At 37.0% G+C, this 17,583-nt stretch overlaps 1 protein-coding gene across 1 annotated transcript in view; it reads right to left on the minus strand.

Moving 5' to 3' along the window:
- Positions 1 to 16,084, minus strand: part of AK5 (adenylate kinase 5) — a 95,451-nt gene extending 79,367 nt beyond the window's left edge. The window contains exons 1-4 of the mRNA XM_009333844.1: positions 15,903 to 16,084; positions 14,745 to 14,912; positions 8,704 to 8,873; positions 8,470 to 8,583 (exon numbers count right to left, since the gene is read on the minus strand). Coding sequence (XP_009332119.1) covers positions 8,470 to 8,583; positions 8,704 to 8,873; positions 14,745 to 14,912; positions 15,903 to 16,071 — 621 coding nt within the window. The 5' untranslated portion in view covers positions 16,072 to 16,084. The remainder of the gene's footprint in view (positions 1 to 8,469; positions 8,584 to 8,703; positions 8,874 to 14,744; positions 14,913 to 15,902) is intronic.
- Positions 16,085 to 17,583: the final 1,499 nt, after the last annotated feature.

The following is a 17,583-nucleotide window of genomic DNA, read 5'->3' on the forward strand; positions in this document are numbered from 1 at the left end:
TGCAAAACGTGCTTATAAATACTTTAAGTTGGAATGTAACAGGCTAGTGTGAACATGTGGACATCTGGGATTAATTCTCTGGACACATATCTAGTTCTCCTACATAAATATGAGTACAAATTGCTTCTTTCTAACAATGGAAAAGGTTTTTTTATGACTCATTTGAAAACAAACCTTTTTTTTTAACTCAGAACTAATTGTTTTTGAGTTTTATGACTAGGGAATAAGTTTTATTCTGAGACTCAGCTTGTAGAAAAAGTGTACAGAACCAGCACAGACAGAAGAACTGGATTCCTTCATGCTGATTTCCCATAACATGCTCATCTTCTGCTGAAGGCAGAGGGTCTTACTCATCTCCAGAAATGCATGTGAGGAAGGACTGTGGGGCTCAGGGAAGTGAATTTGACTACTTACTAACTGGAACTCAGCAGAAGGGAGAATCTTTGCCTATGGGAACAGACAGGTTTCTGGTTATTCACAACCTTCTGAATTTCAAATGAGACAAAGAGCATATGGCATCAACTCAGAATAAAACTGGTGGGTACATCGTCTCATTTCTTAGAATAGTATTTACTAGTAAGTAAATCCTACTCTCTTTGGGTCTGAATCTCCTTCCTAAACTGGAACAAGGAGTAAATTGAGAGTAATTCCATGCAAGTCGGCGGTGTTACTGACGTAAAGCAGTGTAAGTGGAAAGATGCTCTCTTCTCTCTGGGGATATTTTCCACGTCTCCTCTTGTTAGTGAGAGTCATGTGGTTGTTTGCTAGAAATTAGATGATTACACTCTCTCTCATTATTCCTCATTAGGCAAAATATGAAAATGCTCCGTTTCTTAATTCCTGGTATGTTCTACTAGACACTCTTGAGAAAATTTAACTGGCAGCTCATGAACAATTGTTAATTTAACAGTGCATTTTATTCTAGTTGGTAAAGGTTACTAGCAAGCCAGTTTATGTCCATTGTATGGGTGCTCTCCCTTGTAATTACTGATTTGCTTTTTATAGTTCCATCTCTGTTGGGTTACTAGACTGTTTGCATAGTTTTTTCTTGTTTTAGAAAGCAAAATCATGAATCATGTTGTCAAAGAATGAATCCCGATGACAGAATTTTTTCTGGTAACTGCTTTTGAACTGTATTCACACTGCCCAAGAAATAAGCTTCCAGCCAATTGCCCAGGCTACATAATTAGGCCCCCTAATAATTGATTGAGGCAGGTGTCTTTAGGGAGAACTGATTTGGATTTTCACCTGTGTAGGGCAGCTAGTTGATAGAAATCCCTAGCTGTAAACACTAATGCTAATGCTACAAAGAAAGGTCTAAGCAGACCTCTGGTTCAGAACCGCTCAGCAGGCACCTCCATCCAGTTTGAATTCAGAACATCAGGTCTTCTCCTGAGGGTTAAGGAGCAGCAACGGATGAGCTCTCCTTTGGCTAGTTCGGCTAGCAGAGAAGAGCCCTTGTCAAGAAAAATAGGAAACCTGAGCTCTAGGGTCTCTTACCCAGCAGAAAATTGAACCACTGCTTGCCTTTCCCAGAAGAGTGCTCTAGCTTTCAGGGAAGAAGACAGACAATGATAAGACCATTCCACAGGCTTCCTGCTTAGGCCTGGCTTTAAGCAAGCAATGTAAAATGCACAGGGCCAAAGAGAACAAATGAGAGGAACCACAGCAATGTAGACTGCTGATGTGCTAGCCCTCCCGCTCCTCATATGGATGACTGGGTACATATACCCAGTAGGGCATCGTAGCTGAGGCTTACCAGCCTGAACAATGAAGTGGAGATTTGGGAGAAGGGAGATAGAAGTTGAGGAGGCAATGAAATGAAGAAGACACATAGATCACGATGCAGAAAAAATACCTTTACCAGAACAAAAACCTATTGCAAAGAACAGATCCTTTCCCCTTAAGGAGATTCACAGAACGGTTGCATTCATTTTACCAGTTGTTCTGGAGCCCACACTCTTGGCCAGTGACAGAGCAGGTTTTCTATGAGAAGCTCTTTGCAGAGCATGAGCTTGGCAGTCAGACCGCCATAGGTCGCTTGGCCACAAACACCTATGTCAAACTTTGAGGGGACTGCAGGCATCACTTCAGCTTGGAGGTTTAAGTATCTGACTTGGAGGAACAGCACTGCTGTCCTTAGCCTGTAAGGCTGTGAGAGGGTCAGTTTTTCCCAGCATCCTATATTGTGCCATCTACATAGTTTGTTGTACTTTAGCACAATTAATTCTCATAATAATTTTCAGAAGGACTGTATTTGGGAGTTAACAAGTTAACTCGAATCACAGCCAAGATGAACTAGTTATTCTTTGTAGGTGTAGTGCATTTACGAATATTCTTAAGGACATTTTAAACAAAGACTCAGATGAAATTTACTGCCTCCGTTTATTATTTAAATTAAGATTTTACTTCTTCAAACATAGTCTTGTCACCTAGGCCATATAACACAAAAATATTTTTAAGATAATTTCTACAAAAATAGTCCTTCTTTTTTGCCAGGGAATTAAATTATATTAATTAATGAATATTCATGAATTCTAATACCTGTTCCACATTTCATTTCACTATTAACAAAACTTACAATTAATATATTTTAAGCAAACGTCATCTGTACTCACTCTATTGAAACTAACAGGGTTAATGTTGGTGAAGGAATTACTGAAATCAGAAGGAAAGTTATGCATGAATGACTGAAAGTGGGGGGAAAAAACCAGCAAACCAAAGCAGTAATTGAAATTAACTGGAAAATACTGAAGTGAGAAATTGTTTCTCCTGGGAAGGGTAAAAACTTATTGCCATGTGAGAGATTATACAGAAAGTCAAACTGCAGTTTCTTCTTCACAAGTCATTTGAGTTCAATACACCAGTCAGAGGCATTTCATTACCGTGTTACTGGAGAGGAAGATATTTAGCATGCTTGAGCATGCCGGTACTGTAGGTGACTTGCTGAATTTCAAGCTGACAGGTTAATGGTAAATAAACCATTTTCTCCTCGGCATTTTCGAATGTGTGCTTGAAATCTAAACACCTTTCTACTATTTGCACTCAGCAGAGATCATGGATACCTTAGAAATTTGTGGTTTAGGATAGCTTTATGCCTAGGCTCAAACTGAAAGGCTAAGTAAATCAGTATTAAATCTGCACTACTACGCAGAAGGATTTCAAAATTATAAAAATCCAGAAATTATAATATATTTAAAGCAAATATATAAACTGGATGTTCTATTTGCTTTTAAGACATCAAAATTCATGTTTTCATTTTTTCTCCACAACCACGACTGCTTGAAATTTTGTTTTAAAGCGAGAGCTGAGATTCTCATAGCCACATGACTTCAGGGCTTTATTAAAAGTACCTCTATCAAAAGTGTTGGCAGCATTGACTCTGCTTTCTGGAATTAAGAAATGGGAGAGTCAGGACTTGGCAACAATCCAGGACTTCCAATGAGAGAAGTTATGTCATGTATTCAGTCTTCAAAGAGAAAAATATGGGCCTTATTTCAACTCAAATAAGAAGTTCAGAAGAAACTGCAGTGCTCACGGCTATGAGTTCTAACAGGCTGCAATGAGTCTGCAATGAGTAGCTGACCATTAAGAAATGAAGCTGGTGTAAGTAAGTGACCAGAATGGCAGAGTTGCTGCTGGTTGGCAAGCATTGCTGAAAATCTGAAAACATCACTGACGCCTTTAGTCTTAAAGACTTCTTTCCTGCTCAAAATATATGGATGATAGGAACAGTGATATTAACAATACTCAATAAGGGAGAGAGGAAAAAAGCTTTAATTCAAATGTAAAATTCCTCAGAGGTGTAAAGTGCTTTTTAATCCACTTGTTCCAGATTGACATTATTGCTTGGAAGCAGTGTTTGTTACTTCTGGTTTCTCGATCTGAGCAGAAAGAGAAATACTGTGAGTGCTACAAATGATACATTGTTTTATCTTAGGCAGTTTAGTCATTGAGATGCAATGTGTTTTAATACAATTCTGCCTAGCAACACGTTGAGAACTTACTGTCCACACAAGAGTCTGGCAACATAATAAGGAAGAAATCGTCATCTTTTAGCTATACCTATGTTTGGGAATGTTAGCATAACTTGGTTTGCTTTGACTCGTTTACTAAAAATAACATTTTTTCCCAGAGAAAAGTTCAGCTTCTGGATTAGTCAAAGGGATAAAAATGTGCTGGTAGTACCAAGAGCAATTACAAGCGAAGTTCAACAAGAATTCATTATCATTGTGTATTCCTATACTAGAACATTATGCAGGACAGGCATTGTAACTATAGTTCAGACATACACGTATCCATTTGACTTTTTCACAAAATGAGGAGATTATGAAACCTCAAATAGTGTCAAGTCTCAGTTACAGCTATGTGAGCCATAAAACTGAAGGGATTATTTTAGCATAATTTGTTACATTAGGGATGTCTGCAAACACAGCACAGTTAGATTTTACATGTGCTTGCAAGAGAAACCAGGCACCTTAGCTGACCTTTTCCTGTTCCTCTACTAATATGGTGAACCATTTCCAATATAAATTAGCTTATCTTTACAATAATTCAGCACAGTTCTTACTGGTGAAAGCCATCTAATAATATATACAAAAAGGTTCACTAAACAGCATTCAGGGAACTATAGTGTTAGTGTTTGGGAGCAAGACAGATTTTATGCCCTTTGTGCCTTGCCTTTCAGTTGTTCATCATCTACTGTCCACAACATGCACTAGTAGAGAAAGGGGAGATGACATGGCTTAGACCAAAAACCATGCAGGCTCTCTCCTGGTCCACCTTTTGCTGACCACTGTGGCCAGCTCACCTCTAGTCCAAGTTTTGACTTCCTGACCCTTTATGTGACATTGGATCCAGATACTTTCTTGACCCCGCTGCATCATGCCTCACAAAGAGGAACAACATATGGGTAACAAAACAATATAGACTTCTTACGATTAATAAAGACAAGACATGCTTTCTTGACCTATAATGATGTTAGGTTTTTGTAGCCTGTTTTGTTTATAGACCTCCTATTTTCCTCACGTTTGTTCAGTCTCTGTGCCAGCCTTACCTACTCCCTCAATATCTTGTATTACTCATCTCTGTTTCCATTCAGTTTAATAACTTGTCCTTCACATTCTCCCCCCACAATTTATTTCTGGTATTATTACATATATTCTTGGAGTTTGTTTCTGTCTGTGTAACCAAGGGCAAAAGAGGAAGGCTATACAGTGGAAAATGCTACTTTTAAAATGAATGCTTCTTTATTTCAAGCTTCCATGGGATTACAGATGAATACCCATTGCAACACACTCAAATGACGAAGGATAAATGAACAATCACCCTTGTCCCTGCTGCTCATTCCTCCCACTGGCATCTACTCTATATCCTATATGGCTGAAAGAACTGAGAAAGCCAGCATATTCTATTTACCCTTATACAAACTTACCATCATTATTTTAATTTACATCATAAACCCCAGAAGTGTTCTAGCTGCTTTATGGAACAAATAATAATGTAAAGTCACTGTTCGAAAGCACACAATTGCATTTTACAACCCTTGTAATCAAAACAATTAACAGCTGTGAAGGGATCATGAATGAGGGAAAACAGTTAAATAAATAGTAACTCCTACTTCATGCATCTTTTGGCAGTTCCCCTACATGTAACCTTGAAAACGGCTTGTGTCATACAACCTTTGCTGCTGTTTTCAGGTACGTAAGCATGTAATGGTCTTAAAGGGACCGTCTGTAAGAATAAATATTCACCCATGACAAAATTAATTATAACAATAAGAATTAGTTCTTATTCAGAACTTTTAATCGACAGATCTCAGTGTTCTACAGGGGATGTCTTTGTAAGAATAAGGCATACGTGTTACAGAATCACGTGATTTGACTATTTGCATTTTGTGGGATTTCACCATTTTCTTCAGAAGGATGTTCCACTGCTTAATAGATCTTCTAATTATAAAGTGTCTTACTATTTAATCAAAACTTTCTTTGCTGAAATTTCAACTAATTATTTCTCACCTTGTCACTTTTGGCTCATGAGAACAATTCTGTTCTGTTCTTCTACACACTGCTAGCAAGAAAGCTACAACATTTCTAAGCTGTGGAAAACACCTGTAGCATCTTTAATTGCAGACCTAAACAAATTATCACAACAGTTAATTACTGAATTCTCCACAACTCAATTGCACTTCCCATTGAGGGATCTCTGAGTGCCTTAAAAATGTTAGCACGTTTAATGTAAATAACCTGTCATGCCATGGATTACTGTCAGCCTCATCCTGTGAAGGAAGATGGGTGCCACGTCTGCCGATAGTCCCCTTTCCTTACCACAAGACCTTCCTATTTATGTGTGTAGCATTATGGCTTACTGAACAGAGAATTTTAAAGAAAAAAGAAGCATATTTTATTTCTTTAAAATATAAAGCCAAGATAAAACACTGAACATATCCCACTGGATTAAACAGATGTTTTACGTTGAAATATGTACATCCTTCGTACATTTATTTCAGTGGTCTTAGAGATGCTCATATATCAGGTCAGCTGCAAAGAAAGGTGAAAAAGGGGGAGCCTAAACAGACCAAATTTTCTTTCCTATGCTCCTATAAAAGCTCTGTGATTCCTTCTTTCCTTTCCCATATTTATTTTAGAACAGGTAAGATTGAAAGGTGGCCCTATATGAAGTGCTCTGGGAGTTTTTGAGAGGCTCAGATAGTCATCTGTCTTTCAGGCAGAATCAGGCCTTGAGGAGTACGATTTAGCAAATCCCATTAGACTGAAAACAAAGGAACTCTCTGAGAATATAGTCAGGTCTAAAATGACTAAATCCACCCTCTCTTTTTTCTAAAAGAAAAAAAGAGACCAATCTACAGCACATACTAAAAAGGAGCCAAAGTTAGTATTTCTACCATCCGTCATTCTATCAGTCTTTTTTCCGTGTAGTTTTCTGTAGTCAACAAGAGCTAACCAGGCTGGCAGAGGGGAATATTTCAAGTTAAATGAGGAAATACTATAAAAGCATATTAGAATGGTGCAAAGAGAGGGTTCAAACATATATGAAACATAGTGTCCATATTTCTCCCCTTCTACAGCACAGTATTGCTTGAGCTTTTTCTATTACCTCCTGGACTCCACTTCTTAGCGTATTACTAACGGACCCTATGATGGGTGCTCAAGTGTTGCTTAACTGGTTTTCCTTTGTAAAAGGAGAATCTGACCCTTCTAGGATAACTCAAAGCACTTACTTTAACTCCTGTCAGTTCTTCCAGTTTCACATCCCCCATTCTTTCATCAAACACAACATCAGCACATAATTATAGCACCAAGAAATGCACTTAAGTCATGCTATCACACAACATACTGGACAAAAAAATGAGGCAAGGAAATGACCATTAAGCCTAAATTTCTGCTGTTTCATTTATAAAATAGTTAATCTTGTCTTTTGTTAATTATAAGTCAATACAGCTGGCAGTCATTGGTTATTTTCTGTAATAACTATTTTGTCTGTTTCCTTTAATTTCCTCAATTCAGTCTTCTAAATTTTGCCCAGAATAATACCTTATAAAAGCACATTAATGAAATGCCTCATTAGCTGCTTTCTTTTGTTACTTCTGTCTTGGCAATGCCACTTAGAATTCAAAGGACAGAAACGGTAATACACCAGCAATTGTGAAGGACTTTGAAACGCTCTGCATGAAGGGTGCTCCAAAAATTCAGCACTGAAACTGCAACTTGTGACCGTAGCTGTTATGTTAACAGCGCTTGATCAGAAAATTACATAAGCTGTTTGTTTTTCCACTGAATTTAAGTATTTTTAGATTAGTTTAAAATACACACATGAAAACAACATATGAATAGAACTCGGGAATACAGTTTTAGCTGACTAAACCTTAGAATTGTAGTTTAGAATAACCAAAATGATCTAAATTTCTAAAAAAAGAGCATCATTTCTGGTTTACAAAAACTTGCAAAACATGGGCAGCTTTAACCCTTCTTTTATTCCAGTCTTTTCAATGCACTGTAAGAAACTTGAGATTAAAAGCGTTGTGAAGATATGCATTGATTTAAGTATGTTTCTCTTAATGTAGATTAAATTGAACAAATAGATACAGAAATATAATGTCTTCCCCCATTCTAAATCACTAAGCTAGAAAAAATATTAATTGTACATTTGATGTTATTTTCTTCTTCATCTTGAGAGGATTTTCATTACTGAGACAAGAGGCTTGGATTATTGGTTATATTACCACACTGTCTTTGTACAAAATAGTCTGTCTTCAGACAGAACGTAATGTAACGTAAACCAAAAGAATAACCTTTTGTCAACCTGCAATTATGTACTTGCAAAGATTTAAAGAGCAATGCTCAGTTAGAAATAACATCTAGTCTTTCTTCAAATCTTACTGATGATTTCAAGACACTTAACTATTGCAGAGATATGTAAGTTATTTTAAGAATAAAAACAATCTCTTACTTGGTCCTCAAAGGAGATTGCCTGGGCAACATCTCTGGGAAATCCATCAATCACTATACCCTCTTCATCAGGGATCTGCATTAATCTCTGCTTTATCTCAGTTATGGTTGTTTCCTTTCACAGAGAAAAGAAGTTATTTATTTAATATTGTAAAGGAAGTTTTCTTGATGGTGCACGTTAATACAGCATGCACAAATCCTTCAAAAGTAAACGTGAACACAGGATACGTTGTACCTGAGGGGCCAGTTCTCCAGTAGTAATTATTTTGGCAATTAGACTCCATTTTCTATTGCTGCTTGTGCTGTGGATCTTCTTCCTTAACAATTCACCAACTGATATGTAGTTAAATCCATAACGTTCTGCTATTTTCAAACTCTGTGTTCCTTTACCACTTCCTGGGCCACCTATTGGTAATTATAAGCAAAACATTAAATTAACCTTTCATCTGAAGTACACACTCACATGTGCAATCTTTGCTATCAGCACCATTTTTCCAACCAAGAGCAAATCCTGCAGTTGCATGACTTGTTACCAGCCATTTAGAAATGAGTCTCATCTACCTGATGATAAAGGTAACAGTTTGTAAAGTGAAGTAAAAAAAAAGAATACAAATCTACTTGCGAATTAAAAATAAACATGTTCTTTTAGGCTTGACCTCATTCTAAAGCTGTTCCTGGAAAGGAATTTTTCTTGATTTATAGTAGAGGAAGACACAAATGAACTGGTCCCTTCTTGAACTCTGTGAATCCAAAGATAGAGCTGGATAGTCTGACGCGTATTCATGTCAGAAAGAATCATACCTGGTTAAATAAGCCAGTGAAATCAATGGACTAGTCATGAAATGGAACTAATAAAATCTGCTCCTAAATATGCTTGCATGAGTTTCTGAAGTTTTCTGATTTTAAAATACAGAAAAATATTAAATAATCAGCTGAGGTGTTTCCATAGTGATTTGGTACAAGGACTTTTATTGAACCACGCATACTTCTGGTATTGATGCTTGAAGCATCTGATAGAGAAGTAATTTGTTAGGTTCAGCTTGCTGAACACCTTTAAGAATAAAGAGACCCTTCAATATAGCACAGGCAGAATAGGTATCAAAATCACAGAAAACAGCTACGTTACATAGCAGGGAATGCTGAAGTGAAGGTCAGCTGGACAGCAGAAGCAAGAATGCATGTAAAAAAAAATCAGACTATGTCTGAACTAAAAGGACACATTATGATATGAAGAACAGAGAAAGTGGAATTCAGTATGTAAAAACAGGGAATTGTTTTGATAAAAATAAATGTTTATATATAGAAAAGTGTATGTTACTGAATAGCATAACAAAGCAAAATCAAAACAAATCTTTTCCTATTAATTTCCAGCACTAAGTAGCTATATTTTGGGGAATTGTGTATGAGAACATTGAATTTTACTTCAACAGACAAAGAATTAAGGTTTATTAAAAATATAATATACATTTTCTGTGAACTTTAAAAAATACAGCAATGCAATGAAAGTAAATATGAATACAATGAGCTTCTTGTTAGTAATGATATAACCCTTTCTTATGTTATCTGTTTTATTCCCACAAAGAGCTTTTAAGCATTTATATAATTAATACAGATTTGACTGCAGGATCAGCTTTACAATATTGCTTCATATATGGTTATGACACTCTCTGTGTAACCAGATTCAAACCTATGCCCCAATATTACATGTCAGTGAGCTTTTAGTGTCACCAGTAGTCACTAGGAACTCTTCTGCACCCCTGACGCTGTGACGGTAACTCTCCAGCTGGCCTTTGCAACTCAGATCGGGACCCATTTGAAGAGAATGCACAGAGAAACGTGCGTATTATTAAGGTGTTCCCATACCCTGCCCACAGTTTAGTTACACCCTTGGGAAAAAAAAGGCTTTATCATTATCCAATTAGTTTAAATAATGCTTAAATCAAGCCAGGTTAAGATAAATGCAAATATAAGCATTTATCTGTAACACCCAACTAGTCGATACAGCTACAGATGTTCATAAAACGCACAAGCAAAGAAATGAAAGAAAAACTGTATCTTATCTCTGTACAGTAAGGTTACAACTGACAAATATTTTTCCCTCATTCAGTTCATTTGCTGTTTCTCTCTTAAAAAAGGTACACACTTTCTCTCTTCTTTCAGCAGATTACGTTAGGTTTTACAGCTGTTCCTCCATTTCACTTCTACTAGGTGATCTAGATGGGCTTAGTTTTTTTCAGCTTGAACTCTCTCTTTCATAGACAGTTTAGCTATCCTCTTCGTTAGAAACAAGGATGTTCCCCTTTTGTAGAAATGCAAGCATCTGATACACCAGGAATCATCTCCTCCACTAAAGTGGCTACAAAGCAATTCTGCTTCGGCTCTCCCCGCTCCCTTTGATGGCATGCTCAGCCTTCCCCATGACAAATGCACTTCACCAAACCTTACGTTGGGTTTCACTCCTGTATCAAAAACGTACCTGATACAAACGTTCAAACAAGATAATTCCATGCTGCTTACAGTTTATTACAGGCTCTTGGTAATCTGGAATGATAGTAGGTTTGGAGTAACTGATTCCCAGTGTCTTTTTTCTTACGTAGATGAAAACAACAGCACAAAGAAGTGCAGCTAATTGTTCGATGATTGCTGCCAGTTTGTACAGAGCAGATTTTGCCAGGTGAATGAATAGGATTATTACTCGTTACTGGAATGTCTACTCACTCTGTGTAAAGATTTCCATAAGCAACCCTCTCTCTATTTAAAGCCACATATTGCAATTGAATAAGCATAACATATAAATAATGTATCTTTTATATGTGTGTATTTATACATACGTGTAACATTTATTACTATGAATTTATGTGGCTTTATTTACTGGCAATAATCCTAACTATTGGAAAAAAGGGGCGGTAGGTTGTGACTGTGCTTCGGAGCAAAGGGTTTATAAAACATACTGGAACCAATGCTGTGATTAATTCCTGCAGACATAAAACTTCCAAGAAAGGAAATTCAGTTAATTTCCCTGGAGACTCAAGGCAAGTTTCAAACAGACTATGTTGCACCCCAGAAACAATAAAGATGCAAAACATATATAGGTAACATGTAGAAAATTAGCAACTGAAAATTTGACAAGGAAAATAGTATCCCTATTCCAGCAGAGATACGAAAGATGCCAGGAAAACAGAACTGTTACTTGAAAAAACATCAGTCTGTGTAAAACCATAAAATAGCTGAAAAAAACTTTTTGAAACCAAGTAGATAGACTTTACACTCCTATTAGGGAAAGCTTTGAACTATGTATCCATTCCTGACTCTTTGATAAATCATACTGACGAACTGTTCACAAGAAAGGCAAATCAAATCACTTTTGGTTTTCATTCTTTTCACTTATTCTGAGATTATACATTATTCAAGAAAAGGGTGATTATTTTACATATTTCTTAGAAGATGTCTAGACTAGGGAACATTTGTTGCATCTAAAATTATGTTTGCTAACTGGTTTTGAGTGAAGATTTGTATGCCCAAAAAGTTTTACTAAAGCAGTTGTTTTAACCTAGTTTTGTCAATGGAAGTTCAAAATTTCAATTTTGCTTATGTTATTGTAAATTCAAAATAAATTCATGTAATAATAAGATTTCTGAAAAGACTTATGATTTTAAAATCTAGCTGTGGACTGGATTTAACAAATCAACGGGCCAGCTGACTGCTGACAGGACTCCCTTTGATCTATCCTTTAAACTTCAATTATAAATGGAAAACATATTCTTTTAATATTAACTAATATTTTTAATTAAGTGCAGTTTAAAAACATACTGAACTGTGGGGCTAATGACACCAGGTAATTCATTTTTTAAGATCTTTGTATTCAGGCTGTACCAATAGTAAAAATGTGTTTGTCAAAAGATGTTAGGAAGCACATTTTTAAACACAATCTAGTTTCCTAGCATTATAATGCCTTAGAAACTTAATTTTCCAGTGATTCAGATGTGTGCCATCCTGGCTGGTTCCATCTGATTTTTCTAAAATCCAGTCACATACTCACTTTGCAGCTTTGTAGCTTTGCATTTCACCAGAAGACTTTTCTGCAAACACAGAAAAAGAACAAGCCCTCCGCCTTTATAAGCGAGTTCTCTTTTGCCTTGGAGCTACCTGGTTTATTATAAGGATGATAGATTTCATAAAGCAAAGAAGTTGTAAAAACCTTTATGGAAGCATTAAAAAGATCTTGGGCTAATGCATTATTAAAGAAAAGTTCACCTAATACGCGAAGCAGAAGACAGGTCTTTAACTTCTACTCATTTCAGTCCCCCACCATCTGAGCTAGGCAGTATGGTTAGTTATCACTAGTTAGACATAAGTAGCTTGCTTAACTGAAGTTTTCACCAGCATTTTATGCAAGCTGAAAAATATGCAACACATTTTTTGTGTAGAATATTTGTCTCTTGAAATTAACAGTATACTTTTTTTCATTTTCTCTCTTTCATTCAGTATATCAGTTATTCTTTTATTCTTTCCAGTGTGTGTTTTTATGTGCTTCCTCAATAAAAGGCTGAATTTGGGAGAAATTTTCTTGAAACTGTACAAAATTGGACAATAGCTGCTAAGCTACATATAGTATTGTGTTTCTATCAGACCGCACTGTAACAGACAGATTCAGAGAAACTCAGTTGGAAAATAAACCTGAAATAGCCTTTGTGGAACGTTTACAATGTTCCCTATACAAACTGGAGAAAAGAGAAGCTCTGTAGAATGCGTGGTCTGGTCACTATATGCTGGCATTCAAGGATTTCACTTCAACTACCTCTGCACTCAGTTCCAGAGGTGAAAGTCAATCTCTCTTTATTTCACCTAGATCAAACCTTCGTTCATCGCCCTACTGCAATAGAGCTACATGGATTTCAGTGCATTAAGAGCCTTCTGTGGTCACTGAAAAGGAGCCAGTTTTTCTCCTTTATGAAAAGGAAGGCTAGCTAATTAATTAAGATGAAAAAAAGGCACGTGTTATTTCTCCATCTAATGCAAGCTTTATAGTTCAACAGTGCATGGAGAGATTTGCATGTTGAGATTTGTAATTCCAAAACAAAAGATTAAGAAAATTCAAATGCCTAAGCAATTCTTCTGGCATACCACAAGTATCTAGAAAAATGCCTGGTTTTCTGTTTTCAATATATTCCAATATCACATTCCCGAGACCTGCTGGATGCAGAGCCTAGAGCACATGCTGTTCTCAGAGATCCCACTCCGTAATATAGAGAAGACATTTCTATTCTCTTCTACTATACTACATACTATTCTCTGTTATGGAAGCAGTCTCTCTCTTTAATACGAATATGGCTTTATAGACTAAAAATGTGATTCTTCATCACCTGGCACCTGTGCTGTAACCATTTAAATAGTCCAGAGAATCAGAGAATTAGGCCTGGCGGTAAAATTTCAAAAGACAACTATCCCAGATGACAAGGAAACTAATTCAAAGAACTTAAATTCAGACACAGAATAAAATGTTGATTTAGACTTAAACTGCAGGTATTTCTTACTAAAGTATGCTTGTCTGAGGCTGGAAAGTACAAGTTGGTTAGAAAGGACACTAAACAGCACACAAGAGAGAACTTGGGGAGAGAGCACAATTAACTAATGCTAACTGATCGCTCACTCTCCCTGAAGATGGCACAGGATTCATTTGCCAAATAGATCTAGGGATTAATTTATCAATGCAATGGACTAGTGACCATGTATGCTCACTCCAGCTGGACGTACCGATCAGTTTTCAAGGTTCTAAATATAGAGGACAACAATCCCCTATCACCTTTTTGACCTGGCTTATCCAGTATTTTTAAATATCCTTTTTTGTGAGCAGCTTTGAGTGCATCTATGATAGTGTTTTAGCTCTGATCCGGAGCACGCTTTGGAAGAGCACTTTGGTTCACATGGTGAAGCTGTTTTGAAATGCATGAGTCGCGTTTGGTTTAGATTAAATCTAACTGGCAGATGCGCTCCATAAGCCAACCGTGAGCTCTCCAGCTGCTAATGGGCATCCAGTTCACAGAACACGACCACAGGTGCTCACTGTAACCCCTAAAACACTTACAGCTGAGATGATGTACACCCTCAGCACTAACAATTTCACTTTCTGATACACTCTATTTGGGCTGCACCACTCGCTGCGGCAGATGGAAAAATTGTATTTAAATACATATAGGCATTCAATGTATTTGCAGTACAAATAAAAAGGCAAAGTAACAAAGATAAAATCTTGTCAAAATGACTCTGCCTGCATACCTATGACAAGGATAATTTTTGGTCGAGGTCTTGCAGGATCAAATACATCGTACTCCTCAATTAGCTCAGCAGTTTCAGAGAGGTCGGTGTCACTTTCTATCGAAAACTGTTGGATTGGAGGGAGTCGGTCATACCGTCGGTATGGGAAGTTAGAATTATCAGGCATCACTGTAAAATAGTAAGACAAACTGGGAATTGTGGAAATACACGGAAAACTCAAAATCTATTGTGTACACAGATTTAAATAAGTATAATAAATAAAGTATAAATATCTCCTAAATTTACAATGTGCTTGCTGTTACTACATTAAGTATTCCTTGCCTCTATTTAGCTGATTTATTACACTGGAACCACTAGAAAGAAGCCAGTTTTCTTTGGTGTTTCTTTACAAGCACGTCACCTTTTCTGTGAAAATCTGCCCATAGCACCCAGAGTTCAGCAGTGGCCTCCGAGAAGAAAAGCACTCTATGGTGCAGATAACCTGTACTATTAGGCAGACCTCTTTTGGTGATAGATGTTGTACACAGAGACAGAGATAGTATTCTTGCTAATTAGTTTAATGAAATGCTGGATGGCAAGGAATAATAACTATGGCAACTGAAAGATGGGCTAATTACTCTTTGTTAACATTACAAATAAAATAATTACAGGTATTGGTATGACATTTGCTTAGATTTTATGAGACGCACCTTTTTCTAAGTGTTTATCATGTACATTGTATTTGGTACATTAGCATATAGCTCCAATATAAACTAGAAAAACAACCTACTGTAACTGCATTGAAGTTGTTATGTACATCATCCATAAGGACCAACTAAAAATACAAACCAAGCACACTGGGTCAGCTTTGCCCCTATCTTTGCAAATGTTTTAGGTAGGATACGAGGAATGTCTCCACTAATGTGTTAAACATTTACACAGCAAACATCCATCATTACGCTGCAAAATTATCACAATTTCCTCTCCTGCATAGCATCCGTTACGGGAGGAGAAAAACAATGCCAAAACGGAAGGAAACAGAATCCTTGAGTCCTTTGCCTAAGGAAAATCAGAATGAGGCATGATCTGCTATAGAAGTAAGTATAAAATAATTCAGTAGTGGATGTACAACTACCCACAGCACAAGAAATACAATCATTTTTATACTTAATACATTACCATTCCTGAAAAAAGACCTCCTGGATTGTCCTCCATTGAGTGGAGGCAGGGTCTTCTTTTCTGGGCTGACAAAAGTGTCCCATTTCACTTTTTCTGACCCTCCGAGCTCTTTCACTTTCTGCAAACAGCTTTCCAAATATTCAATTGGGTCATCGGGTTTGTAACACATTAATCCATTCAACAGACTCTGCAACGCAAGATCAGAAATACACACTATAATAACAGATGCCAGAAAAAAACAAGCATTTTTACTTTCAATTTTACTTTCCCCAGAGAAACCCCATATTCCTTGTATTCAGACTCTCCATTTCAAGCCGGTGCGTGAGAGTGAGGCCTGCGAAAATTGTATGATTTTGGTTTGCCGGTGTCACAAAAATGATTCAGAACAGGAAGCTCATGGCTATGTCTTCATATTTGTCTGGTTGCACTGTAATAAGAACTGAAAATAGTAAAAAAATTCCCTGCATTTTTCTTAGAACTACCGCTGGCAAATACACGCAGAGCAATGCACAAGCTAGATAGCCCCAGAAGTTACATATTCTGTGTAGCCTATTAGATCACTGAAACGTATCTTTTCCCTAAAGACCAGTGTACCCACAAGTATCTTATCCATATTCTTGAGTCAACACTAACACAAATAATGAAAAAAAGATTTTTAAAGATCACGAGAAATACTCAAATATCATCTTGATTAGTATTGGAAAAAACCCCAAACCCGAAGTTCATAGGTGCTTCCAGATTTAATCGACCAGAAATTCCCAGCCATTAGAAAACCCCTGTCTACTGTATTAATTCTGCACGCATCGTACCTATGGGCATTATGGGGAGCGTGGAAGAAGGAATGCCAGGCCCTCCTCTGGCGCACGGTAATTGATTTTCCTTGACAAAGTGATACATAAGTCACCACCTCACCTCTCCACGAGACAACCGCATCCAACCTTCTCTTAACAATAAACGTCTTTCAGGATGATTTCTGCTCCTTTGTGCTCTTCCTGATTTTTGTGCAAATAAACTTGAGGGTCACAGTTGATATTAGTAATAAACATAAATAGCTCCAATTCAGGATTTGCTCCGTTATTTATTATCTACAGTTTATACAATAATTGTTATTTACACACATTTGTATTTATAAATTAGGATATAATTTATATGCATCTATGCTCTTATTGTACTACTTAACCGATCACAGCAACTAGCCATATATTTTTGCAGAAGATATGCACCATTTTTTAAAAAATGCTGGCTCAAGCTTTGAGCCCCTACAGAAGAACTGTTTTGTTTGCATCTCTTGTTAAACCATTCACATTCCAAATGCGTTAGTAAAACATCAGCATGGTCTATGTCCTGTAATTTTCAAATACATAAAAAAATGTCTAGCTTCAGAACAGACCAGGGAAAATACATGTGTGTCTCTGTGTGCGTTTTATATGGATGGCAGGATGTCTGATTCGGGAAAAAAACCAAAAATCCACATTTCACAGAGAAGTAATTATCAACCATTAGCACCAGGTAACTTGTAGGACGCTAAACAAAACCTCACTGAACAGTTGTGGTGGTTTTTTTCTCCCAGGCCGATGAAAACCTGGAGACAGCCTGAAAGACAACCCCCGCCGGAATTCCTCGGCAGAGCGGCCCCGGGGGTCCTTTGCCCTGCGGACACGCAAGTTGGCTGCCCCCCCCC

This window comes from Pygoscelis adeliae, unplaced genomic scaffold, assembly GCF_000699105.1.
Source record: "Pygoscelis adeliae isolate BGI_AS28 unplaced genomic scaffold, ASM69910v1 Scaffold10, whole genome shotgun sequence".
Classification (NCBI taxonomy): domain Eukaryota; kingdom Metazoa; phylum Chordata; class Aves; order Sphenisciformes; family Spheniscidae; genus Pygoscelis; species Pygoscelis adeliae.